The 27,574-nt window shown below is 47.6% G+C and overlaps 1 protein-coding gene across 1 annotated transcript in view; it reads left to right on the top strand.

Moving 5' to 3' along the window:
• Positions 1 to 27,574, top strand: part of LOC138511207 (long-chain-fatty-acid--CoA ligase ACSBG2-like) — a 655,074-nt gene that overhangs the window by 55,457 nt on the left and 572,043 nt on the right. Inside the window, exons 2-4 of the mRNA XM_069626736.1 lie at positions 4,399 to 4,685; positions 6,183 to 6,271; positions 25,542 to 25,662. Of these exons, the coding sequence (XP_069482837.1) occupies positions 4,399 to 4,685; positions 6,183 to 6,271; positions 25,542 to 25,662 (497 nt within the window). The remainder of the gene's footprint in view (positions 1 to 4,398; positions 4,686 to 6,182; positions 6,272 to 25,541; positions 25,663 to 27,574) is intronic.

Genomic DNA, 27,574 nt, shown 5'->3' with positions numbered 1-27,574 from the left:
TTTATAAGGCGCCTATACAACAAAAACAGCGTTTCAAGGCGCCACATGGGAAAGTGTAAATAAAACAATAATAATAACAATGAATAAATAATAAAAACGAACAGGGGTTCCACTAGGCCTTGTGACATTCTGAACGTGAAAGTGCAGAGAGAAAAAAAAGAGGGGGTGTAGGGGAAGCATGGGGAGTGATGAGTATAAATGTGGTCCCCTGTAGGGGGTGGAGGGGTGTGCCAGAGGTGCCTGTTAGGGAGGCAGCAGGTAATGGCAAAGGCGGAGACATCCCACATGGAGAGTGCGAGGTCTGCCGCCCAGTAGGTAAGTGCAGGGCGAAAGATAATCCTGGGTGGCAGATATTCTGCCGCCCGAAAGACAGGTGTGGTCCAAGTGGGCAGTGCAGAGGTGGTGCCGGTGGCGATTGGGCAGGGTGGCCTTGCCGCTATCAGACTCTTGAGGGAACAGGCCGCTAGTCACAGCAGCTGGGAGAGAGGGAAGGAGGTGGAGAAAGTAAAGGTCTTGAGTTGTTTGCGGAACTAGACATGGGCCGGCTCAAGACGTAGAGATGGAGGGAGGCTGTTCCAGAGGAGAGAGCCAGCTGAAGAGAGATATCCGCCCCCAGCTCTCTGCTTGGAGAAGCGTTTGATCAGCAGAGAGTTAGAGCTGGAAGATCAAAGGGATCTGGAAGGAGAGTATTTAGTGAGAGAGCTGCAGATGTTTACCGCCGGGCGGTAAAAGTGACGCCCGTATCTTCCTTATGAATATCACCAACCAGGCCCCCTTGTCCCAGACACCCAATACGATCCCCCCCTTCCCCTCTACTGCTTGTCATTGTCATTTCTGACATGAAGGCAAACCTCTGTCCCAGAATCTTGGTAGGTTTCCACCACATCTGTATAACAGTGCGTACAGGAGACAGCAATAACCCAAGCCAGTTTTCCCTGCCCCCCCCAGCAGTGCAGTACCCATTCGGAAAGACAAACCACTCCACCATATGCTGGTGCCCAGTAGTAAGATCTAAAGTCTGGAGCCCCTATTCCCCCTTGACCTGCCGTTAATTGCAATCCTCTGGACCTCTCCGTCCCATAGTAGCTTTGACGGTGTCCCATGAAGAGCCCGGATGCTTGCTGCCGGCAAGAACCTGGGCATCACCTGAAACACATACAGCAATTTCGGTAGCATAATCAACTCCATAATTGCTACCCGTCCCATCAAAGAGAATCTTGCCCAAAATTCTGCTAGCTTATCAGAGGTGGCTCCCGCCTTAATTACATTCTGCTGGTACATCCAGTCCCAGTCAGCGCTTATTCTTATGCCTAGATATTCGAATCCACTAGTGGAAATCTCCATTCCATAGCGTATCAGCTCAGTTCCCTACTCTTGGGGCAATGTGTAGATGGCAGACTCGGAGTGATTAATAACCAGCCCCGACAAACTCCCAAAATCTCCTACTGCAGCCATAACTTGTTCTAAATTCACAGTCGGTTCCCTCACATATAAAAGCACGTCATCAGTATACAGGGATATGCAGTGTCTAGCCCCACCCATCTACAGACCCACAGCTGAATGCCTCTTCCAAAAGACCCTTGCCAGCGGCTCAATGACCAGGGCTACGATCTGGGGAACAGCGTGCACCCCTGACACGTACCTCTCTGCACCTGCCAAAGCCTCGAGATCACCCCATTTACCTGCACTCTTGAGTTTGAGCCTCCATACAAGAGCCGTACTAATTCCAGAAAGTCGACCCCCAGTCCCATCTTACTCAACACCATCCACTGAAAGTCGCAAGTAACTGAATCAAAAGCTTTATATGAATACAATCTTACTACTGTCAATTTTTCAGACGATTGTCTATATTGTCAATATTGATCGAGGATCAGGGGCAACTGTCTTATGTTTGGCGAGGTGGACCTACCTGGTTTAAAACCAGTTTGATCCGGATGCACAAATCCTGCATAACCAGCGCGAGGCATGCCGCCAGCAGTTTGCACATGATTATAATGTCCACGTTGATCATCGCCAGACGGTGGTACGAGGTACAGTCCCTCCTCACATCCTTGTTCTCCTTAGGCGAGAGTATCCCCATTGCCTCCATCATCGAGTCTGGGAACTTACCATGCTCCTTGGCGACCAGAAAACGCCACTCACAAAAAACTCTAACAAATGTAAAACACAACAGCTACTACTTTTCAAATTCAACGGGAAGAGAAACACATAACACTGGCTCTCAGAGCACTCCACTGGCTGCCAATCAAAAACAATATTTAATGCCAGGCCTTCTGCATTGCCCAGAGAGGAGAGCACCACTTGAGGGTCAAGGAGAAGAATTCCTGATAAACCAAATCTCACTCTACCAACCAACCACAGACCTAAGATCGGAAGACGACAGACTATTAGAAAATTGAGAATTTTGCAGAGATTGACACAAAGGCTCCACCTTTTTCATTATGATGGCCAAACACTGGGGCGTGTTACCAAGGGAAATCCGCACCCTACAGGACCACCTGAAATTTGGGAAAATTCTAAAAACTGATCTCCTCAATTCTTAAGACACAGAAAGTTTATACTACATCAATCAAGCACCAGAAACAACACTCATCAATAGTTTGACTTTCATGCGCAGACACAACCTAAAGGAACGCCATACTGGTTCCCAACCATCAGTATAGAACACAACACACTCAGGAACCTATAACGACTAGAAGACTTCACATTGAGGCACCACCAAAACCCAAAGAGAACACCCTACCTGTCTCCCAGAATATCTGATCCTCAGCACAGGATATCTTCATATTTCAACCGCTAAAGCCAAACACCTCTCACCATAATGCAACCAACAGCAAAACCAACAGTTTGTTAGCACTACAAAATCTACAATAACACCCTGATTTTTCGCTAAACCTCAATTTTTCTCCATCTTACTCCCCACGCACCAACGCTAACCAGCCAACCGCACGCAGCTTTTAAAAAAAAAAACCTCTCCACAAACGTTCAACATCACAAACGTATAACTCTTAACTACAACCAACAAACTCAGCCTCTGGCCAACACCTGCCCGCATTATAAGCATGAGGCCCCCCCTCTGGACAGAAAGCCTGCAGTGCCTCCTACACGTCTCACATAGAAAGCTCACAATAATGCAGCACTCAAGGCTTTTGATTTCTGATCTGCAACCTCAACACAAAGCACTGCAATCTTGCAGTTCCTTCTCCTCCCAACTAGGGAAGCCCGCCCCCTCTCTTCCAGACCAGCCTGAGTGACTGGGGACTATGCAAATGGGAGCGCCAAGGGGGACACGTCCTCGTAACATAATGTAACATAGTGGCAGCTTGTTGATCGAGTATAGCAATTTGGGCAAATGAGTCTGATTTACTTGTGCCGATCTGTCCCCAAAGGTTCACGTTAAGTTTAATATCTTTCCTTTATATTCATACAAAGTCAATAACATGTCAGTTTATCGACTGTGGGAATAGCTGTTGGAGATTTGGTTAACTGCAGCCCATGTCACATTTTCATTGGTTCCCTTGGCCCACTCTCATCCAATGTGGCAGCATGTGTTGGCTGTTTAGTGAACTGCGGCAGTAAATGTCCATGTAATCCTTGTGTGCACGTTTTCACCTTTAGGAGTCGGCTATTGGAGATAACCGCTGTAAGGTACAGCTTCCATTCCAAGATGGCGCCCATGACAAAATACTGCTTTAATTAAATGTTATGGATGGGAGCATAGTCATTCATGAAAATGATTTGTTATTTATATAGTGAGTGCTCTACAGAGAACATATTTACATACAATATCACACAACCGAAGTTGGTATACAATTATCGAACGAGTAAGGATGGCAGGCTGAGTTAGCCTTGCCGGGATTCGAGCCTGGGACCTGCAGATCAAACACAGATCGCAGCAGCGGGCGCTCAACCCACTGAGTGAATTTTCCGGCTAGTTATATAATATAAAATGACATTATTAAACCGCATTGTAATGGTATTGTATTGTATTTTATTGATATAGCGCTCCTAGCCCTGAGGCATCTGGGCACAATATTGAATAATGAAGCACAGTATTCCACACATACAATAGTGCAGAGTTTGCAGCACACTGCCCACATGTGGACACTGGGATCCTCCAAGTGCATGGAGGCCTCATAAAAGGCCTCAGTCATCAATATGTTAGGCTTCAGATGTGCCCACCCTTACCCCATGGCTTTATGTTCAGTTGCGTGTTCACTTACGATTGATTGTTTCGCATAAGGTGATGCTTTTGCTTTGTAACTGCTTTTAGGTTTGAAATGAACAAAAATAAATTCCTGGTGTGTTCTGATTGGCAAGCAATTCATAGGGAGAGAGGCCTACCTCGAGCAGAGAAACCCCCTTGACTTCTCTGTAACTTGGTGTCACCCAATGTAGGAAACATGTCCTCGGTGGACCTTGAGGATGAAGAGTGCACAGACGTTCAACTGGCCCTAGCAGACTGTCTCTGGACGACAGCTCGCGACGGGGCGGTCCGGCTGCGTATGGAAGAGACGGGGATAGCAGCAGAACCTCCGATAACCACACTCCAGTTGTTTCAGCGGACGGTGCAACTGTGCGGTAATAAGCCCGCACTGGCTACGAAAAGAGGCGGGCAGTGGGAAACGACCACCTATCTACAGTATTACCAGCAATGCCGGGCTGCAGCCAAGAGCTTTTTGCTGGTAAGGCCACCACCGGTACCACCGTCATGAGCAGCATCCGCCAAGGTGGAAGAGGGTGATAATGATGGAAGGGTGTTGGAGTTAGTCAGGGTTTATTATCACAGTCCGGACCCTCATTACCAGTTTGGCAACGTACTGGCACAGTTTCCGAACCGCCAAACTATAAGTATGTCGGTAGGGGAACTGAGCTACTGACAGGCCTAACCTGACGGGAGTTCAGGCCCCTACCGGCATGGTTTTCACTGAAGCACCGGCACCGCTAGCAACAATGTCGGTGCTCCAGGTTTCCCATGAGACTCCATGGGAATGGGAAATAACCGTACTGCTGCAGCCTGGGATATCCCGCTAGCACTGGGCTGTCAGGCGGCAGTAACGGTGTTACAGGGTTGCCGGTAACCTGCCGCCAACCGGCAGGTTTTACCAGCAACCTCGTAATGAGGCCCTGTCTCTCCTCTGTAGATGTTTGCCTGATGTCAATGAACTTTTGGGTGTCTGAACTTTCCAGTCCACAGACGCAGGAGAAAGTTCTCTGCACATTTGAAAGCGCATCCCGTTTGTGAATCTGAAAACCACTTTTAAATGTGTAGAAACGCCCCCCAATTAGCACAAATGGGGGGATAAAAGGCCTCTGAGTAGGTGCACCTGAGATGCGCTCATTCAGATGTCCTTTCTGGATTGGAACGCGCCTTCTTTTGACGCAAGCGATGAGAAGCCCTGTGTGTTCTTCTCCCTTGGTGCCTGCGCACAGATGGTTCTATGGTGGAGGGCGTGGGGGCTCCAACTCTTGGGAAGGAGGTTGGTTGATACAACATGGGCATGTTTGTGGAATCCCCTCCCTCCCACTGTAAGGGGCTTGGATTTTGAGTTCAAGGATGTCTCTTTTGTCAACAGGTGGAGGAGGATGGAGTTGGGCTCATAGAGACTTGGAGGACACACAGAGGTTCTGGTTCGTCCCTGTTGCTGAACTCCATATTCTTGGGATGGGGGAGAACCGGAAATACTGTGGAGGGGACAATGCGGGTGAAAGCAATGTTTCTGGTTTCTGACGACAAGAAGGGCCAGAACTTGACTGATGGGCTGGGTTGCAGGTCAGGGGGAGGATTTTGAGGATTGATTGGGGGTCTGTGAGGTCAGCTCAGAGATGTGTAGTTTGGGCCAAGGTTTCTACAAAAGCAAAGGAGATGTGGCGTGCTCGATGGATATGTTTTAGGGTGGGGATGGCGGATCGGATGTTGACATGAGATGTAGAGCCCAGTGTTGTGGAGTCGCATGTGTATAAGGTGACAGTGCCCAGAATAGAGCTTGTGGCTTGCAGGCGTGCAGCCTTCTGATCCAATGGCTGTCTGCCTATTGCAATGGCCAGTCATCAGCTCTCCATGGGGCCTCCCAAAGCCTACTTAAGGGTGTTGTCTTTGAAGCTCCTCAGGTGTTGGTGCTGGTCTTCACATGGTCTCCACTTCAGACTCAATGATACCAGCATTCTCTTTATCCCCGCAGCTCGGGCTGGAGCCGTTCCATGGCGTTGGGATCCTGGGCTTCAACTCTGCTGAATGGTTCATTGCTGATATAGGAGCCATCATGGCCGGGTAAGATCCCCATTCAGCCCTGTTTACCACAGCATCCTAGTCTCTCTGTCTCTGCCTCTCTGTCTCTCTGTCTTTCTGTCTCTCTGTCTTTCTTTCTGTCTTTCTGTCTCTGTCTCTGTCTTTCTGTCTCTGTCTCTCTCCCTCTCACCCTCCTTATCCCTTCCACTCCCACTGTCTGTGCTTTAGTGAGAAAGCCTCTCTGGGCACCGCTGCTCCCCCTCTCACCAAAGGCATTCTGGGGTGCGAGGTAAGGAGTCTCGCTGACGTTTGGAAAGTAGTGGCTGAGAGGGGGACCCAGGACTGTTTATTCAGGGGGACCAGATTTTCACAATCAAAAGCGGGGATTTGCCAGCAATATTAAAGTAGGGCTACACTTGAGTAGCGCAGGAGTGAACGGGGTAGCAATATAAAAGGAGGGCCACACTTGAGTAGGGCAGGGGTGAGCGGGTTAGCAATATTAAAGTAGGGCTACACTTGAGTAGCGCAGGAGTGAACGGGGTAGCAATATAAAAGGAGGGCTACACTTGAGTAGCACAGGGGTGAGCGGGTTAGCAATATAAAGGTAGGGCTACACTTGAGTAGCGCAGGAGTGAGCGGGGTAACACTATAAAAGGAGGGCTACACTTGAGTAGCACAGGGGTGAGCGGGTTAGCAATATAAAAGGAGGGCCACACTTGAGTAGGGCAGGGGTGAGTGGGGTAGCAATATTAAAGTAGGGCTACACTTGAGTAGCACAGGGGTGAACGGGGTAGCAATATAAAAGGAGGGCCAGACTTGAGTAGCACAGGGGTGAGCGGGTTAGCAATATAAAGGTAGGGCTACACTTGAGTAGCGCAGGAGTGAACGGGGTAGCAATATAAAAGGAGGGCTACACTTGAGTAGCACAGGGGTGAGCGGGTTAGCAATATAAAAGGAGGGCCACACTTGAGTAGGGCAGGGGTGAGTGGGGTAGCAATATTAAAGTAGGGCTACACTTGAGTAGCGCAGGAGTGAACGGGGTAGCAATATAAAAGGAGGGCTACACTTGAGTAGCACAGGGGTGAGCGGGTTAGCAATATAAAAGGAGGGCCACACTTGAGTAGGGCAGGGGTGAGTGGAGTAGCAATATTAAAGTAGGGCTACACTTGAGTAGCACAGGGGTGAACGGGGTAGCAATATAAAAGGAGGGCCAGACTTGAGTAGCACAGGGGTGAGCGGGTTAGCAATATAAAGGTAGGGCTACACTTGAGTAGCGCAGGAGTGAGCGGGGTAACACTATAAAAGGAGGGCTACACTTGAGTAGCACAGGGGTGAGCGGGTTAGCAATATAAAAGGAGGGCCACACTTGAGTAGGGCAGGGGTGAGTGGGGTAGCAATATTAAAGTAGGGCTACACTTGAGTAGCACAGGGGTGAACGGGGTAGCAATATAAAAGGAGGGCCAGACTTGAGTAGCACAGGGGTGAGCGGGTTAGCAATATAAAGGTAGGGCTACACTTGAGTAGCACAGGGGTGAGCGGGTTAGCAATATTAAAGTAGGGCTACACTTGAGTAGCGCAGGAGTGAACGGGGTAGCAATATAAAAGGAGGGCTACACTTGAGTAGCACAGGGGTGAGCGGGTTAGCAATATAAAAGGAGGGCCACACTTGAGTAGGGCAGGGGTGAGTGGGGTAGCAATATTAAAGTAGGGCTACACTTGAGTAGCACAGGGGTGAACGGGGTAGCAATATAAAAGGAGGGCCAGACTTGAGTAGCACAGGGGTGAGCGGGTTAGCAATATAAAGGTAGGGCTACACTTGAGTAGCGCAGGAGTGAGCGGGGTAACACTATAAAAGGAGGGCTACACTTGAGTAGCGCAGGGGTGAGCAGCATAGCAATATAAAACGAGGGCCACACTTGAGTAGCGCAGGGGTGAGCGGGGTAGCAATATAAAAGGAGGGCTACACTTGAGTAGCGCAGGGGTGAGCGGGGTAGCAATACAAAAGGAGGGCCACACTTTAGCACAGGGGTGAGCGGGGTAGCAATATAAAAGGAGGGCTACACTTGAGTAGCTCAGGAGTGAGCGGGGTAACACTATAAAAGGAGGGCTACACTTGAGTAGCACAGGGGTGAGCGGGTTAGCAATATAAAGGTAGGGCTACACTTGAGTAGCGCAGGGGTGAGCGGCATAGCAATATAAAAGGAGGGCTACACTTGAGTAGCTCAGGAGTGAGCGGGGTAACACTATAAAAGGAGGGCTACACTTGAGTAGCTCAGGAGTGAGCGGGGTAACACTATAAAAGGAGGGCTACACTTGAGTAGCGCAGGGGTGAGCGGCATAGCAATATAAAACGAGGGCCACACTTGAGTAGCGCAGGGGTGAGCAGCATAGCAATATAAAACGAGGGCCACACTTGAGTAGCGCAGGGGTGAGCGGGGTAGCAATATAAAAGGAGGGCTACACTTGAGTAGCTCAGGAGTGAGCGGGGTAGCAATATAAAAGGAGGGCTACACTTGAGTAGCGCAGGGGTGAGCGGGGTAGCAATATAAAAGGAGGGCTACACTTGAGTAGCGCAGGGGTGAGCAGCATAGCAATATAAAACGAGGGCCACACTTGAGTAGCGCAGGGGTGAGCGGGGTAGCAATATAAAAGGAGGGCTACACTTGAGTAGCGCAGGGGTGAGCGGCATAGCAATATAAAACGAGGGCTACACTTGAGTAGCGCAGGGGTGACCGGCATAGCAATATAAAACGAGGGCCACACTTGAGTAGCTCAGGAGTGAGCGGGGTAACACTATAAAAGGAGGGCTACACTTGAGTAGCACAGGGGTGAGCGGGTTAGCAATATAAAGGTAGGGCTACACTTGAGTAGCTCAGGAGTGAGCGGGGTAACACTATAAAAGGAGGGCTACACTTGAGTAGCGCAGTGGTGAGCGGGTTAGCAATATAAAGGTAGGGCTACACTTGAGTAGCGCAGGGGTGAGCGGCATAGCAATATAAAAGGAGGGCTACACTTGAGTAGCACAGGGGTGAGCGGGTTAGCAATATAAAGGTAGGGCTACACTTGAGTAGCTCAGGAGTGAGCGGGGTAACACTATAAAAGGAGGGCTACACTTGAGTAGCGCAGTGGTGAGCGGCATAGCAATATAAAACGAGGGCCAGACTTTAGCGCAGGGGTGAGCAGGGTAGCAATATAAAAGGATGGCTACACACGAGTAGCGCAGGGGTAGCCATAGGGGCCTCTCTAGTGTGTAGTGTCATAACTTTGGCAGTGATGACATCACCAACCTCATCTGAATTGGAAAGTGCCCAACTTGAAGGCCTGCCTTTAAAGTGCTATTGCATTGATGTGAATGTAACCTCTGCTGCAGCATTTTCTTTCCACTCAGGGATATGTGCAGGCAGATCGCCATCCAGGGAAGTGCTCCTAAGTGCCAGGTGTTATCAGGGTTCCACGTGTGAGTAGGATGGTTACTGCATGTCGCCTCCACCCTTTTTCCACCCGCAACACAGTGCTCGCTCCCTTTTAGCTAGAGCCACTGCAGGCGTTTCTGACAGCGCCTTGGAGGGTTGGTGGGGGCTGCATTTTGTATGTTTAAAGGTACAATGAGAGCAGCATCAACTAGGGGTTCCCCAGAGGTGGGCCCAAGCTTAATATTTGGAGACACACATTGTCATTACGTGTGTCCTGCAGGAATGTCTCCATCACCATCAGTGTGCATTTTCCATATACAGCGAACTGAGGGGGGTGTAGCTATGCACTGTGGGGGGTATTCTGACAGCTCTTGTAAGAGCCCAGAGGAAGAGCCAGGCTGGAGGATCTACAAGTGAGTGTGTTATTTTCAATGTTGTGTGTTAATTAATAGCCTTTGTGCATACTGGAACAAAGGCATGGGACCATAGCACTGCCAACTAATCAGTGGTCAGCATGCACAAAGAAACTATGCCTTAGTACTCACAGAAGAAACAGATCATAGGTTCTAATTGGAGCAGGACTATTTCCAAGAAGGAAGGACATGATGTGCATTCTTACAAACAAAGCTACTAACAGTGCTAGTATTTAAGGGTGATAACGCTGCAAACTGCCTCGTTTTATAATTTTACAGTATTCATTCCAAATGACCACTTCAGGTACACATATTAGTCACAATCCTATTGTTCCACTGGCCTTACTCGGGAAACCACATTACCAAATCCCAGTATAACCAGGCACACTGTTTCCTCTTTTCCAAAATGCAACTATGAGAAAGGGGAATAGCTCAAATAACACCGGTGAGGGTACCTGGATGCTTTGCATAAAAACAAGGGGCATTTCGGGAACATAGGAATGACCACGGATCTCTATATTTGACAACTATGTCTGGGATAAATGTGTTGTATGCCTGAATCACTAAGCATGTAATGTGCACTGGGCTTGGGGCCAATTTACCTTTTTGCAAAACTTCCCCTAACACTAAAGTGTTTGTAACCATGAGCCATATATATTCCTTGGGGAATCCTCAGAGTTTTTATGTGAGGTTGAAATGGCGGTGACAACGGCGGCTGTGAAGCTAAACTGATGGCATTCGTCATCGGATCCGGTGACATCCTTTGTAGTGTATACTACTGCATTTCAAACAAACCTACTAACAAAATCAAGGAACATTCTTTCGTCTTCTGGGTGACATTCCTTTAATAACGGGTGCCGCGCCTTGAAGTGGCCGAGTCAAGGCAAATGCATTTCAGACTGGTCGTCCATTACCAGTGCTAGCTCTGTCTACCTGGGCGATGGGTCAACATTGGGTAATACCTTCTTTGTCGTGTTTTGGAGTACTCAATACCAAAATAAATCTGTAATCCGCCTGAAAACTGTTCCTCCAAAGAACGAAAGACCTGCGTTCCAAACAATCAATGGCTGTCACATGCTTTGATAGAACAGTCAACTCAGTCATGGCTACAAGAGCACCTAGTACCAAGAGGGACATGATGGACAGGGCAGCCCTGGTGTGCAGTAATACAATTAGGGCAAAAAAGTTGTCTGTAAAAAATGTTGCGGCAATAATGCTGTGGTTTGACCCGGTAAAGGTATACCCATTATACCATATGGGAGCCGGGATTGCGGGTGTCCCCCGTTCCCCTTAAATGGTATAATGGGTCTGGGAGTGTCCCCCGCACCCATTACATGGATTGCGGGGGTAGAAATGGGCAGCAAAACCTCTGCCCATTTGCTGTGATTTATTGTGGAAACGGCCATTTTTGCTGCAATTTTAACACATGGGCCCGCAGCCCCAGAACAGAGCACAGGTGAGTACCCAGTATCTGTCTAAAGGTCAAAGGGGGGTGGGGGGGGAGTGTGAAGCCAGACCACTTAGTACCGGCTGAACAGACTGGCACCAGGCCTGTACAGGAACAGTGGGACCTGCGCGACCAAAGCGACCGGAAGGACCCTATACGAGTGCCACCGAAGCCCAAGGAAGCATGGAAAGATGCCAGTAGTCCGTATACACAACTGGGGTGGGCATACAAATGTGTGTACCTACGGGCTAGCAGTAAACTCCCCCTATGAGCCTACCAGCTGGGAGCACCATGGAAGGGCCATCAATGGGCAAACATGAGCAAGGGCCACCACAGCAGACAATAGAGATGGAAGCGACATAGGTACATGTAGTGAACTCTTGAAATATTCCCAGCATAAAATAAGAACTGACAAATAGGAGGCCCCCCCCTGTGTTCACCGTCATAGCTCGCAGACAATTTTGGCTCAGTGCTGCCAGAATAACACTGAGACAGAAATGCAGTCTGCCTTTATTATGGCCTGATCTGAAGAGGGCTCTGAAGGTAAATATGCATATTTTAATTTGCATTAGCACCTGGTGGGAGGGTGGGTTGGGGGCAGGTGGACTCACTGCCAATCAGGAGGCTCGGAACAGGGGCTTGAACGCCCCCACTCCGAGCCTCCTGGGAAGAGGGAGGCTGCCATCTCCCAGAAGGTAAGCTTGCACAGTGCTCCCCAAACTCGCCTTCTCCCCACGCCTAACCCCAATTTCCACATTCCTCAATCGACCACAACCCACTAACCTTGCGTTCCCTTGTTCCTTGACAGCGCCAGGAAAACTCTGAGTTCCCGGCGCATCTGAGTCGTGGCAATGGCTGGCATGGAAAGGGAGAATGCACTATGTTTATGTTGCGTCCTGTACCCAGGTCACAGGGTCCAGGCACACCTTTGCTGGGGGCACCCAGCCGACACACAAGGGCCGGGATCACACTATCAGCCCATAGTCATACAGACACTTGCATGGCATGGGGGCACCAGGCCATCACGGCCCACGCTACCGGATTTGCCCAGCACGGGCGCCGGAACACAGCTGCAGGGTTGCCAAGCAGTGGCCCTGCGACACACAGGGGATATCGAGGACAGCGTTGCCCGGCAGGGGCACTGTCCTATTGGAGGGCCATACAAGGGGAGGCCCATCTGCCCACTATGCAGTGCCATCATCGCACTGTATACAAAATGACACAGGAGGCAGGAGTCTCGTCTCGTCCATTTTATTGTGTGAGTCACATGGTCACAGCATGTGACATTAGCACAAGTCCTGGGAGGGACCATTATCCCCTAGAGGGGTGGCACACCACACTTTAGTTCCCTTCTCCCTAATCCATGGTGGCCATTTTGGTTTGTAGTTTTTTAAAGTTGGGAAACAGCAACTGTGCCGTTTCTGAATTTAAAAAAACAACTATTATTGTACTCCCACCTTCAGAAAATAGGGAGTAAAATACTCCCACACCAGAATCCTTTCTTGGGAACTGTATATTCTTAGAACTAAGTAACATTGCCACTATTTATTTTGAGCGAAACATCTGCATGGGAGTGCTGTGCTGCCAATGAATGATATGCTGCATTGTGTGATGTAAATCAGAATCCATATTTATGCAAACAGCATTTCAGCGGCAGGGATTTCACTAATGCCTCGACCACTGTTCATCAGAGATGCAATGCCACATTCCGAGTTCCAGCGTTCATGACTATCATTTGAGTGCCCTATGTTTGCGACTGAACTCGTAGGTCCTTTAAGAGGCCGCCAACAGCACATCACTGCTCTCTTGCATTTTTCCTGCTTCCTCCCACTAACTCAACCCCCCTCTCCCTTTTCAGAGCCGCCAGAGCGCCAAGGGACCACTACGGTGGTGATAGTGCGCGGTACAAATGTCCTTTAACATTAACATGAGGTAACACTCTACAGGGTGGATGGAGATGCAGAAATTACTCAAACATCAATAATAAAAATGACTCAGGAAGTTGGCAAAGACTTTGTCTGTTTTAATAACAATTATCTAAAACTGGGTGTACAATTGACATCATCGGATTTCATGCAGTAAGATCTCAACATATTTCATAAAAAACACACTTATATTCTAAAAACTCATCATCATTGACGTCATACTACGTGGCAAACTAAGAAAACGTATGTGGGGTTGTGATTGGGGAATGGGAAACATCTAGGTATACTTTCTATGGGGGTCGGTGTGGTAATTGGGTCTCTACTGTCAGGTGGACAACTCTGCCCACCCCTAGTACAAGTCATTGTGAGCGTCATAAAATACACAACGTCTCAATGGTTCTCTAAACTATAGGGCTCTTTGGTACATGGCCCTTTATAATTGGTTGGCATGCTTGTACCCTTCGGGAATATTCCACTCGTTAGCAGCATGCAAGCTGGTACCCCAGGTGCCGGTGGGTTGGACTTAACCATGCCTCCCCACCCAATTAACCCATCATCTATCATCACTCAAGCTGTCTGCCATGAGAATAGTCTTTTGAACTTGGCCTTGCAAGTATCACTGCTCCTGGGAATAAAAGGGACTGTGAGCTTAGCTTTATCTTCAGGTCTCGGTGTAGCTTGCCCAAAATCTATTTTCATCTGACCATGTGACTGGAGACCACATTTTGAGCTCTTTCATAGTATTTAATACCATTTCATTTATAAAACTTGGCACTCATTGTACTTCTACCGCACCTTAATAGGTGCTCAGCTCTTGCCTTCTTGTTCATTGTATCTTTCCATGATAGATAGCCGGGTTCTTGGCTGCTCCAACCCTGACACTGGGCCAGGCAGACCTTCCCGTTTTCCTTCCATCTCCAGCCAGGCTTAATCTGCTGCGCCCCACTTCAAGTCCTTCTATTCACAAGGTTTTCAGTTGGCTAAAGTATGATGTGGAACTTCCAGATTCCTATGCATATATATACTTTGGTGGCACCGCTTGCACTATTCACTACATATAGCCAGCCTTATGATTACTTCGTCTACTTGTGTTACTGCGTGTAACGCTCACCTGATTCCCGTAGAGGCGCCGGTCTTGACTGGGCGTATACCGTATCTTCAAAGGTGATGTGTAACACACGGCTGGCTCTTTGGGCTGGACCTCTGTGCACTGTATGTTTGACTCGAAGGGTAAGATGTCTGCAGATAGAAAATATGGGATTAATAAACTGGGTTATTGAATGTCTCTCTCTTCTTCCCTTTCTCTTCTCCTGTAGAACCCCGAAGGTTAACGCTCTCACCTTAGGTAAGTGAACGCCGTGCTCTCCATCTGCCTCGGGGCAGGGTGCTGTAACCAGTTTCTTCACTGGATAAGGGGAGCAGGCCTCTTGACTTCAGAGGACTGCTGTCCGTCGTTTACTGCACGAACGGTAAGTTTCGAGTAATTCTAATGTCTTTAAAGTCTTTAGTAATGATGTCTCTTGTTTTGCAGGGTTCCGGCGATGGTGGATGACGGGCTGAAGTGAGTTGAAGATGGAGCCCGTGTGATGAATAGAAGCGCCTGGAAGCACGTAAGTAAGCGCTTGTTGCCTGCTTCACGATGTGCTCTAACTGTCTTTTTATTTTGCAGGTACAAGTTCGGAGCGGCTGCAGGGTGCCGGAATACCCACTGGGTTAGATGTGGAAAAGAGTAATGGCACGTGAGTATTAAAGTTCCCCAATGTCTTTAAACGCACCTTGTTTTGTCTTTCAGATGCGGGATGCAGCGCCGAAGGCCTCCGGAGCGTGCGAAGAGTTGGTAAGCTTTTGTCTTTCAGATGCCGGAATGCAGTGTGAAGACCTCCGGAGCGCACGAAGAGTAGGTAAGCCTTTGTCTTTCAGAATGCAGCGCGAGGCGTTGGTGACAGCCGATGGCCCAGGTAAGTGAAGAGCTGTCACTGAAGACCGTAATGCTAACCTGTTCTTTCTTGTCTTTATAGGTGTTGCTGAAGACTGGATTCAGGATGGTAAGCCTTTTCCCTTAGGCCCAGGATCAGATGCAGAAGACACGATGAGCGTTCTGCTGCAGAGGATGCAGAATAATGCAAAGCAAGATTCATCCATCGGGTGTGGTTTAAATAGCCTCCTGTAGTGCTTAGGTGTCTCCTTCCACAGCCATGCCTAGGTAAGAAAAGAGTTCCTGCTTTCCAGAAGAGTGCCAGTGTTCTGAACCTAGGGAGTGGCTCCTGCCCCACCCAACAGGAAAAGTAGTTCCAAACAGAAGAGGATCAGAGGCTCAACTGGCAGGCAAGTAAGCAGCATGGTCTGCTGCAGGTAAGTCCACCCAAGCATTATGAGCCCGGCGCTTCCAGCGCTGGGACTGGGCATATTTATGAGCCTGGTGCCACTGGCGCCAGGACTGGGTCCAAAAGGTCCCAATTGGGACTGGTTGGCACTCGGAACCTGGGTTATGAATCTGCTCCCAAGTGAGTTGGGAAAACCCTGACCTTTTGGAAGCAGAGATCATGACAGTACCCCCCCTCAAGGCCCCTCCCAAACCGGGCTTCTCCGGGGGTTTTGGCTTGTCAGGAAATGTTCGGTGAAATCTTTTGATTAGGCGAGGAGCGTGGACATATTCAGCAGGTTCCCAGGATCTCTCTTGGGGGCCGTAGCCTTTCCAGTCAATTAGGTAAAATAGTTTAGATTTGGAGATCTTGGAGTCCAGAATGCTTTTGACTTCAAACTCGAGTTCCCCATCAACTAAGATAGGTTTTGGAGATTTAGTTAGTCGGGTTTGAGGTTGCACGGGTTTTAATAGAGAGACGTGGAAGACCGGATGTATCTTCATGTGCGGGGGCAAGTCCAACTTGACCGCTACTGGGTTTACTATGGTAGTGATGGAATAGGGACCAAGGTATCTTGGGTTGAATGTGCGTGGCCCTTTTAGAGGTAGATATTTGGTGGATAACCAGACTTGATCCCCTACTCGATATTGAGGGGCTTCCTTCCGATGTTGATCTGCTCCTTTCTTGTATTGTTCTTTAGCCCTTTGAAGGTGAGAAACAGCTTCCTTAAAGGCTTGGGTGATTGTAGAATGCAGGTAGTCTACTGCTGGTGTTTCAAGATCTTGGAGGGGATCCAACTCCGAGGTTCGAGGGTGAGTGCCGTACAAAAGAAAAAACAGGGTTTTCCCAGTTCCCGAATGGACAGAGTTATTGTAGGCATATTCGGCTTTCCAAAGGATGTCTTTCCAAGTTTTTTCAGTTTGTTGCAGCATGCAGCGTAAATACTGTTCCAGAGTTTGATTGGTCCTCTCGGTTTGTCCGTCGGTCTGAGGGTGGTGGCTGGTCGATAGTCTCACATCAATTTGAGCCGACCGACAGCAACTTCGCCAAAAATGAGAAATAAATTGACTACCTCGATCCGAAATTAGAACCGAAGGAAAACCGTGCAGTCGGACGATGTTTTCGAGAAATTCTCGGGCCAGAGTTGCTGCTGTTGGCAAGCCTTTGAGCGGAATGAAATGCGCCATCTTGGAGAATAAGTCCACGATTACTAGAATCGTATTGTATCCGGAGCATGGAGGTAGATCGGTGATGAAGTCCATAGAAAGCGTATGCCAAGGGCGAGGTGGGATGTCAATAGGGCGTAAGAGGCCTGCTGGTCTTTCCTTTTGACTCTTGTTTTGGGCGCATACTCCACAGGACATTATAAAGTCTCTGATATCTTTTTTCCAAGACGGCCACCAGAAGTAGCGCTTGATCTTTTCTGAGGTCTTGGCTATACCGGGATGTCCTTCCATTAAAGAATCGTGATAACAAGAGATTACTTCTTTTTGTAAATCTGTGCTGGGTAGGTATAATCGTTCTTGGAAATACAATAAGTTGTCCTTTACTGCAAAGTCCTTTCCTTGCAGATGCCAATTCTGTATGTCTGCTTGAGTTACAAGTTGCCTGGCTTTATCCTTAACTTCCTCTATGGATTGTGTGGCGATTACACCCAGAATTCTTTGTTCGGGAATGATTGGTATAGGTTTAGGGTTGATCAAGTGTTCTTCCACTCCCATCCGAGAAAGGGCATCAGCTTTACCGTTTTTTGTACCAGGTCGATAGGTAATTATGAAGTCAAACTCGGCAAAGAATAATGCCCAACGGAGTTGTCTAGAGGATTGGGCTTTTGCGGTTTTCAAATATTGCAGGTTTCGGTGATCCGTAATCACAGTAACGGTGTGTCGGGCCCCCAGCAGATAATGCCGCCAAGCCTTAAAGGCAGACTTGATAGCCAGAAGTTCCTTGTCAGTAATCGTGTAATTGATTTCAGGAGGTGAGAATTTGCGGGACCAAAATGCCACGAGATGCAACTGATTGGTTACCGGGACCTTTTGTGATAGAACTGCCCCCATGGCAAGGCTTGAAGCATCAGTTTCCACGATGTAGGGGAGTTCGGGGCGAGGGTGTTTTAAGATTGGTGCAGAGATAAATTTAGTCTTCAAATCCTGGAAAGCTTGTTCTGCCTCGGTAGACCATTCAAAACGTTTGTTTTTCTTTAACAAGGCAGTGATGGGCTGGACTATTCGAGAGAATTCGGGGATAAACCTGCGGTAAAAGTTAGCGAAGCCTAACATGCTTTGCACACCTTTTACGGAGGATGGTGATGGCCATTTGAGAACTGCATCGACCTTCTTTGAATCCATACGCACTCCGCCAGGTGATAATATGAATCCCAAGAATTCAACTTCAGTCACGTTGAAAACACATTTTTCCAACTTAGCGAAAAGTTTGTGTTGACGCAATCTTTCGAGGACCATTTTCACGTGTTTCCGATGTTCAGATTCCGATGAAGAATAAACGAGGATGTCGTCAATGTAAACAACAACACACACATCTATGAGCTCTCTGAGGACATCGTTCATAAAATATTGAAAGGCGGCCGGGGCATTGCAAAGTCCGAAGGGCATGACCTGATATTCAAATAGCCCATACTTGGTGCGGAAGGCCGTCTTCCATTCATCGCCCTCTTTTACACGTACCAAGTGGTAAGCTCCTCTAAGATCCAGCTTTGTATATATGCATGCTTTTCTGACCTGGTCCAGGAGTTCAGGGATCAAAGGTAACGGATATCTATTCTTAACGGTGATCTGGTTCAGGGAGCGATAATCTATACAAGTTCTAAGGTCTCCTTCCTTTTTTGGAACGAAGAACAAAGCTGAAGAAGCAGGGGACTTGGAAGGACGAATAAACCCATTTGCCAGGTATTGATCCAGGTATTGTCGAAGGTGAAGGTTCTCAGGCTCGGTGAGGGCATAAATTCTACTACAAGGATGAGTAGATCCAGGTATCAGGTCTATCTGGCAGTCATAAGACCTATGAGGAGGTAGAGAGTTAGCCTGATCCTTCCGGAAAACATCTTGGTATTCTAGGTATTCGGGAGGTAACTGGGGAGTCTCTGAAGAAATTGCTGCCAGTGCAACACCAGGTGGAGGGTGACAAGTAGAGACACATTCTGGAAACTGGACCGTTCTTGCTCGCCAATCGATCAGAGGATTGTGTTTCTCTAACCAAGGTATTCCTAGAATAATCTGAAACTGAGGGGCCTTGATCACATCGAACACGATCTTCTCATGGTGTCCATCTTGACTTATTAGCGTCACTTCTTGAGTGGTATGCGTTACTGGCCCGGAGGCTATCTCCGTACCATCCACCGTAGTAATGAAGTCCTTTACAGCCTTGGGACAAAGAGTTAGATTCATCCTCAAAACCATTTCATGATCCACATAATTGCCGATGGCACCGCTGTCGACGTAAGCTTCAATTGCATGTAATCGATCCGGATTATCAGGGCTAATGAGGACCATAGGTATCACGAAATGCGAGGTCACGGAACTGGTTTTCACGCTCGGCAAGAGGACCTCTATTCTTGTCGGGCGAGGTCGTTTCCCTGCTCAGAGTTTGTAACTTTGGTAACTGCAGCTCCTACTGCCTTCTTAGCAGGTTTCACCGGACAGTCTCGAAGAAAGTGCCCTGAGTTTCCGCAATAGAGGCATAATTGCAACTGTTTTCTCCTTTCCTGCTCCTTTTGTGTTAGAGGACCTTTCAGACCCCCTATTTGCATGGGTTCCCCAGAGTCTACTCCTTTGGAAGGAGTTGGCGGTTTGGAAAATACTCGAGCATCAAACTTGGAACGATCGGCCTTCCTGTTCTGCAGTCTGTGATCTATTTGAACGACTAAGTCTATATAGTCCGAACAATCTTGTGGGGGATTCACTACTTGGGCTAACACATCTTTGAGCTCTCCACGTAGACCTCTATAAAACAGCGTAATCCTTTTGTCCTCAGGCCATTGAGTTTCCACTATCAGTCTGTTGAAAGACGCAATATAAGCCAAAAGGTCTTGATCACCTTGTCGCAACGAAAGAAGCTCATTGTCCAAGGCCTGCCCCTGTGAATGTCTTGCGAACAGTTTTTCCATACTGAGCTGAAAAGCTTGAAAATCATGGAGGACCGGATCATCTTGATTTACTAGAGGGATCGACCAGTCTGCCGCATTGCCACTAAGGTACGAAAGCTCGAAAGCTACTTTAGCTTGATCAGTTGGAAAGGCTGCTGGCCGGCATAAGAAATGCAACCGGCACTGATTGATAAATACTGCAAACCTCTTTGGGTCACCAGAAAATCGTTCGGGCGGAGCCAGAGGTACATTCCCAGGTAGGTTGATCTGCACTGGATTCATAGAGGATGTAGAAGGAAGATTTCCCCCAGATGCGGGTAACGGGGTCTGTCCGGCTTGTGACTGTAGCAATTGTCAAGCGAGATCATCTGTTCGCTCCTTGGAAATAATCAGTTCCCTTCTTAGAGCGTTCGTTTCCTGACGGGCTGCATGCACTTCTGCCCTTAGTTCCCCAAGTAACTGGGCTAGTTGGTCGGTATCCGAGGTTTCCATAGCGCCTGGACGGGAGTTTTGTGGTAGGCTTTGCATTCTGTAACGCTCACCTGATTCCCGTAGAGGCGCCGGTCTTGACTGGGCGTATACCGTATCTTCAAAGGTGATGTGTAACACACGGCTGGCTCTTTGGGCTGGACCTCTGTGCACTGTATGTTTGACTCGAAGGGTAAGATGTCTGCAGATAGAAAATATGGGATTAATGAACTGGGTTATTGAATGTCTCTCTCTTCTTCCCTTTCTCTTCTCCTGTAGAACCCCGAAGGTTAACGCTCTCACCTTAGGTAAGTGAACGCCGTGCTCTCCATCTGCCTCAGGGCAGGGTGCTGTAACCAGTTTCTTCACTGGATAAGGGGAGCAGGCCTCTTGACTTCAGAGGACTGCTGTCCGTCGTTTACTGCACGAACGGTAAGTTTCGATTAATTCTAATGTCTTTAAAGTCTTTAGTAATGATGTCTCTTGTTTTGCAGGGTTCCGGCGATGGTGGATGACGGGCTGAAGTGAGTTGAAGATGGAGCCCGTGTGATGAATAGAAGCGCCTGGAAGCACGTAAGTAAGCGCTTGTTGCCTGCTTCACGATGTGCTCTAACTGTCTTTTTATTTTGCAGGTACAAGTTCGGAGCGGCTGCAGGGTGCCGGAATACCCACTGGGTTAGATGTGGAAAGGAGTAATGGCACGTGAGTATTAAAGTTCCCCAATGTCTTTAAACGCACCTTGTTTTGTCTTTCAGATGCGGGATGCAGCGCCGAAGGCCTCCGGAGCGTGCGAAGAGTTGGTAAGCTTTTGTCTTTCCGATGCCGGAATGCAGTGTGAAGACCTCCCGAGCGCACGAAGAGTAGGTAAGCCTTTGTCTTTCAGAATGCAGCGCGAGGCGTTGGTGACAGCCGATGGCCCAGGTAAGTGAAGAGCTGTCACTGAAGACCGTAATGCTAACCTGTTCTTTCTTGTCTTTATAGGTGTTGCTGAAGACTGGATTCAGGATGGTAAGCCTTTTCCCTTAGGCCCAGGATCAGATGCAGAAGACACGATGAGCGTTCTGCTGCAGAGGATGCAGAATAATGCAAAGCAAGATTCATCCATCGGGTGTGGTTTAAATAGCCTCCTGTAGTGCTTAGGTGTCTCCTTCCACAGCCACGCCTAGGTAAGAAAAGAGTTCCTGCTTTCCAGAAGAGTTCCAGTGTTCTGAACCTAGGGAGTGGCTCCTGCCCCACCCAACAGGAAAAGTAGTTCCAAACAGAAGAGGATCAGAGGCTCAACTGGCAGGCAAGTAAGCAGCATGGTCTGCTGCAGGTAAGTCCACCCAAGCATTATGAGCCCGGCGCTTCCAGCGCTGGGACTGGGCATCTTTATGAGCCTGGTGCCACTGGCGCCAGGACTGGGTCCAAAAGGTCCCAATTGGGACTGGTTGGCACTCGGAACCTGGGTTATGAATCTGCTTCCAAGGGAGTTGGGAAAACCCTGACCTTTTGGAAGCAGAGATCATGACACTGCGTCAGTACAATTATCAAAATGGTTTTAATTTTCTTCTGTGCTTTACACGTGCAATCTTCATTCTGCATATGAAAGTTTTCTTGATTCTTAACTTCGTCATCAGATTCTATATGGTCTATCCATCTTCTCTCTTGTCATCTCTTCTGAGGTGTGTCACTTTCTTCATGTGACATCAGCAGTCTCTTCTTTCATCCGTCTTAACGTGCTCTTCAGGGATCCTTCGAAAAGAGGCTCTCAGCTTTTCGTGGATACATAAAGAATGGTTTGCTTAATGGATACTTGGCGTCAAAGGCTGCGCATGTTATAGGCATCATTACAGGTGTCGTCCTTGTCACTATTTCTGGATCCCAACAGATAGACAAGTTAGGGGCAGGACTTCCGGTGGATGCTTTTGGCACCTCATCTACACTCCCCCCTCCGGTTGATTCATCGATCACTCTCTCACCAGACTCCACATCGAGACATCCTCTCTTGAAGACGTGCTTCTTTGGAATCCAGATCTTCATCACTTCTTCCAAAGATCCTGCTGATTTTACATGTTCATCAGCACTCCATGTCATGTGACTGCACTGTCCACTCGGGCTGCAGTAGATCCATCTTCCCACATACTTCTTGTGGTCTTTTGGATACAGGAACTTCATTCCCTCTGGTGCATGAATGCTTATATAGTCTCTGATCTCTTCATAGGTCAGCTCCTTGGTTTAAATCCAGATTCAACATCAATCATAATCTTTATTCCTACTGCTTTCTTTGCTGTCTTCTTGCACTGTGTGATTATTATCTTGATCACACAGAATCCACACATTATCATCAGCAGTAATGCTCCAAGGAATTTGAAGATATTCGCCATCCACTGTGGTACCCATGAGAAGATCGATGCAAACCAGCTCTCATCTGCAATATCTTCTACTTCATCTTCCATCTTGGTATGCAAGGTTGTCAACAATGTTATGGCCTCTGTCAAGGTCCCGTCTGGGGTTGGTGGTGTTGACATATTTATTGTTATGTCACTCTTTTCACCAAATGCCCCCCCCCCGCTACCCCGGTATACTATCCCACCTCATAATTCTGAGGCAAGAAACAAGCTGGATGTATAATTGAAACTCACATTTATTTAAACAAAATAATATCATAGTTGATCCCATTAGTTTGTGCAGGAGAATAATGAGATACATAAAACGTTGATAAATAATTTACACAATTAGAGTGAGGGCTACAGATTACATGCAAAACTAGGGCATATAGGCATGCTGAAGATCTGAAACTCAACACCAACCATGCAATGACATTCGACGTTACGTTACTAAATGGTAAATCCCTTCAAAATGTCTCTGAGTTCTCCCATGTATTGGTGGAGGAAGCAATCTCTCTGTTGAATGGCGATTAGGATATTATGGTATATGGGGATCTTCAGCGTATGTGGGATACCCATTCTGAAGCATAGTCTGGTAAAGATCATATAGGACGGACGCTGATGAACTTTTGAATTGATCTTGATTTGGTATCAGTCCAAAACACTGTGGTCCCAGATTCAACAAATCCACCTACCTATGGAGACTGGGACTGCTCCATTTAAAAATGAATTCCCATCCCAAATGCCAATTACTGGCCCTATTAAGACCTATTAATGGGATGGGGCTGAAGAATAGTAGCGTGGAATTCGACGATAGGATTAATAAATTGTATAAGAGTATTGGTTGGTTACCCGACTTTGTTCGTGGTACTAGGACTCCTATACCAAAACGTCTATTTAAAAGTAAAGCCCAGAAATGGGACTGGACGAATAACTATATGCATTTATCCTCACTGAATTCCTATAAGTATGCTTCCAATGTTATTCACATGTTCCTCCAGCCCCAAAAATACTTGAGCAGTGTCCAAGTCCATCAATACAATATTTTTTACTTAGGCTGCAGACTAATCAACTACCGCTTCAGGTTTTATTGGGTGCACGGGAAAGATTCCAGTAGCAGGGAGATTTTGTTGAATATGCAAAATCCTGGGAGTATTAGAAATATTAGTACCTGGCACGCGATGCGCACCGGGTATACAACGCATGGATTGGCTCTTTTCCGAGCCATACCACACAGTATTCCCGTGTACGCCGTGCGTTCCGGGTATCTGTTCCCGGCGAGGGGCGTGGCAGCCCCTTAGCCAATGAGGAGGCTCGAAATGGGGCAATCCCCGCTCCGAGCCTCCCCATTGCTGGAGGCTGCCTTCGTCCCCCGCCTGGGACTCAGGTAAGTTTTTTTTTCCTCCATCCCCCTCCCCCCAAACTATCCCCTTCCCACCCTCACAACCCCACCTACCTTCTCTTTTATTATTTTCTTGGAGTGAACGCGCTGAAAACACTTCTGTTCCGAGCGCGTCCGCACCCGATGGCTGCCATGGAAAGGGAAAATGGACTACGTTTTCCCTTTCCCGGTGGGCATTTTTTTCAACATGTTTTTTTTTTTTTGAAACACGGCATTGTTTCAAAACAGAAAAAAATGCCATTAGTACCCTGGTCTAATGGGCCGGGGTACTAATGTCTATAATACCCTCGGCAGCGGTCCAATACCGCCCACAGTAATGCCCCCGGGGCTTCGTTAAGGCCCTCGCTATGCTCGGGCCTGTAACTACGGCCCCAGGGGTATTACCTGGGGCGGTATTGGCTGCCGCCTCGGGTCTTATTGCTACACTAAACACCTTCTTACGGAGTGTAAACTGCTTGGTTCTGCGTATATGACCATATTGGGGCCCTTTGTACACGAATGTGAGTCCATAAAACAGGGGAACTTCTGGAACTACTGTATTAATACAGAGTCCGAAAGAGTGCAAAGCGCCTTATACCAACTGTGGCGTGTTGCTGCAAAAGCAATAGTCAAAGCAAGTGGGGAACAGGTTGATTAATGTACTACTTACAATTGATTGACTTTGTATGTTCAAATGTAATGAATTTATTCTTAGTCAACCTATCCCAGTACTATTCATTATTGTTGCTCAGCTGAACCCTGTCCCAATTTTATGAATAATGTGTTGGGATTTTACTGTGTAATTTATTAGTATGAATTATTAAATTTAATAGTGCATTTAAAGTAAGTATATAAAAGAATTTTAAGGATTTTTAAATGATCTAAACGACTTTTGGGTAAATTAAATTATCGGTGAATTTGTATAGTGTCATGGATTTTAGAACAAGACTTAACTACTTATATTGAACTGGGTATGAAAGATGGTATACAAGCTGAATATTTATTCATTACTATTGTAACTATAATTATAACAGAATAATAAGAATAAGAATCTGATGTGTTTAAATATAAATATTTTGTAAAGGTTTTTTGAACTAAATGCACATAAATAATAATAATAATATTTTTAGTCTGTCCAGTAAAAGGTATCAAAACCTGGATTTCCTGTGATTTTAAAACTGCACTAGCTCAGCGCCAACCTTTCTTTGCATATTTACCTGTGCATATTAGGCATACTTACCTTTAGTATTTTTACTGAGGTTAGTGGTTTCACGCTGCCAGCTGTTGGAATGAATCACTTTGTAAACCAACAGACAGTATGTGATGGTTGATTTTGGCATGTGATGATTGAGAAGATCCCTTCCTACAACAGTCTGATGACATTCTCACCATACTAGAGACAACTGTCCCGTTTCTCTCGGTTTATTGTAGGGGTCTAGCTGTCGGAATCTATGCCACAAACTCTCCCGAGGCGTGCCAGTATGTGGCAACAAACTGTGAAGCCAACGTCCTTGTGGTGGAGAATCACCAGCAGCTGGTCAAGATCCTGAAGGTGAGTACAGCTGTATGTTCCCCCCTCACTCCCTGTGTCCCTGACACACTTGTGTATTACACAGACCCAGGGAGTCCAGGTTCGCCCCTTGGAACTGAATATAGTATGTATTACAACCTGACGTTAACTGATTTTGAAATGCCCTTTCTGGTATTTGTTTTAGGCATACAAGGTTGTGAGTTCTTTAAAATCTAGAGCTTGTCATTGTTGGCCAATATAAGGCATCATTACTTACCGTAATCGTATTTCTGATGCGTGTATCTGCTTAGATACACATGCTTGGCATAGGCCGACATCTAGTGCTAGGTACAGAGTATTGCGCATGTTCTTTTCGAAGTTCAAAAAAGGACATCGACTTGGCGTGTTTGCAGTATTATGCTTAGTGTGATGTCTACTGTACCCATGATCCCTCACGCGTCGAGGTCCCTCAGATTATTTCTTTGCAACATTATCTACAATTGTTTAAATCTATCCAGCAAAGCAACTGGCCTAATAGCAAGCAAATTCCTTGAAGAGTGGGTAGAGAACCTAGCATCAATCCATGGACAGCCTAGCAGTGCAGTCACAGGCACCCTGGACAACAAGCATGGCCATTGCAATGTCGCAGGCTTTTCGCATAATTTCGGGTTCTGCTGTATATTAAAATATGCACATGAATAAGCCGGCACTTTTTGGAAAACGTCACCCTTCTGACCAAGGATCCCCAAGATATCCTTAGGGTTGTGAGTGTCACCAGTGGGCCAGTGACAGTACCTCAGATAGAACAAAGGCAAACCGTTCTCCACTTCAGGTACAGTTTGCCAAATCAGGACAGATGCATGCCTGAAAAAAGGGTGATTGGCACTGCGTGCCGTAGCGTTTAAAAGGGAAATACAGGAACTGAGTATAAAGCTAGAAGAAAGACTAAGGATACAACAAGATGCTGAAATGTTCATGACATGGCGGTGCAGCAGAGCACGATGGTGTGCTTCCCTGAAGTGAGAAACATTGACATGTTAAAAAAAATGAAAGAAGGTCTTCTAATACGACATGGCAGACTAAGACGCGGGCATAGTCTCCACCCACCAGAGCAGCCACAATAGACTTACCTTTGTCGTGTGGAAGAGCGGCGCTCGGGCGTATATCCCGACATGGAGGAATACAGGTTCGATCCCCGGTTCCATGCTTAGAAACCTCTGGGTGTTAAGCTTGTTATAAATAACCAATCATATCATATCCAAAAAGAGACAAAAAAGGAGGAAAATCAGGGCGTGCATGGGGAGGGGAAAAGGGGGAAATGGGGGTCACTGCTGCTGTGACATGAAGACTACAGAAATGTGTCCCACTGACCTAGTTCCCTTGTGAACTTGCTTTACACTCTATGTGCTTCTATCCCTCCCAAGACCAATACAAGGCTTGGGCCTTGACGTCTGGGGAACAGCTACCCTCGGCGAGCCCTGGGTGATGAGGAGAGCTGTCCAACCTCTGCAGAGGCCATGCATAGCCCCTGAGCCCTGCAGGAGTCAAGCGGCCACCCTGAGAGTAGTAGAGGTCATGCCCCCTGTGAACCAGCATCTGGAGACAGCCTGACAGTGTTCTCCATTATCAGAAACTGGACAAGGCTAAGCTATAGCTCTGCAGGGATGGGAGTGTACCGGGTGCTGATGGCAGCCAGGCTGAATACTGCAAGCGGTAGCGTTGAGACGCGCAGGGCCGCAGGGGTGTGTCAGCTTTGTAGAACGTAGTGCGTACGACACAGGGACTGGTAAACAGCGTCCCGCGTTCGGTGGCCATGTTGGGAGTACTGCCGAGTGCAGGCCCCAACGGGTCAGGGACCATGAAGTCCAGAAAGGACGCGTCCAATGGTTCATGACAAGCAGAATGACTGGAACAGCCAGTCCAGATTGCACATGAGGCCAGTGGCGCAGGGACA

This window comes from Ambystoma mexicanum, chromosome 6p, assembly GCF_040938575.1.
Source record: "Ambystoma mexicanum isolate Mex_15411 chromosome 6p, UKY_AmexF1_1, whole genome shotgun sequence".
NCBI lineage: Eukaryota > Metazoa > Chordata > Amphibia > Caudata > Ambystomatidae > Ambystoma > Ambystoma mexicanum.
This window is presented reverse-complemented; position numbering and strand designations above follow the sequence as displayed.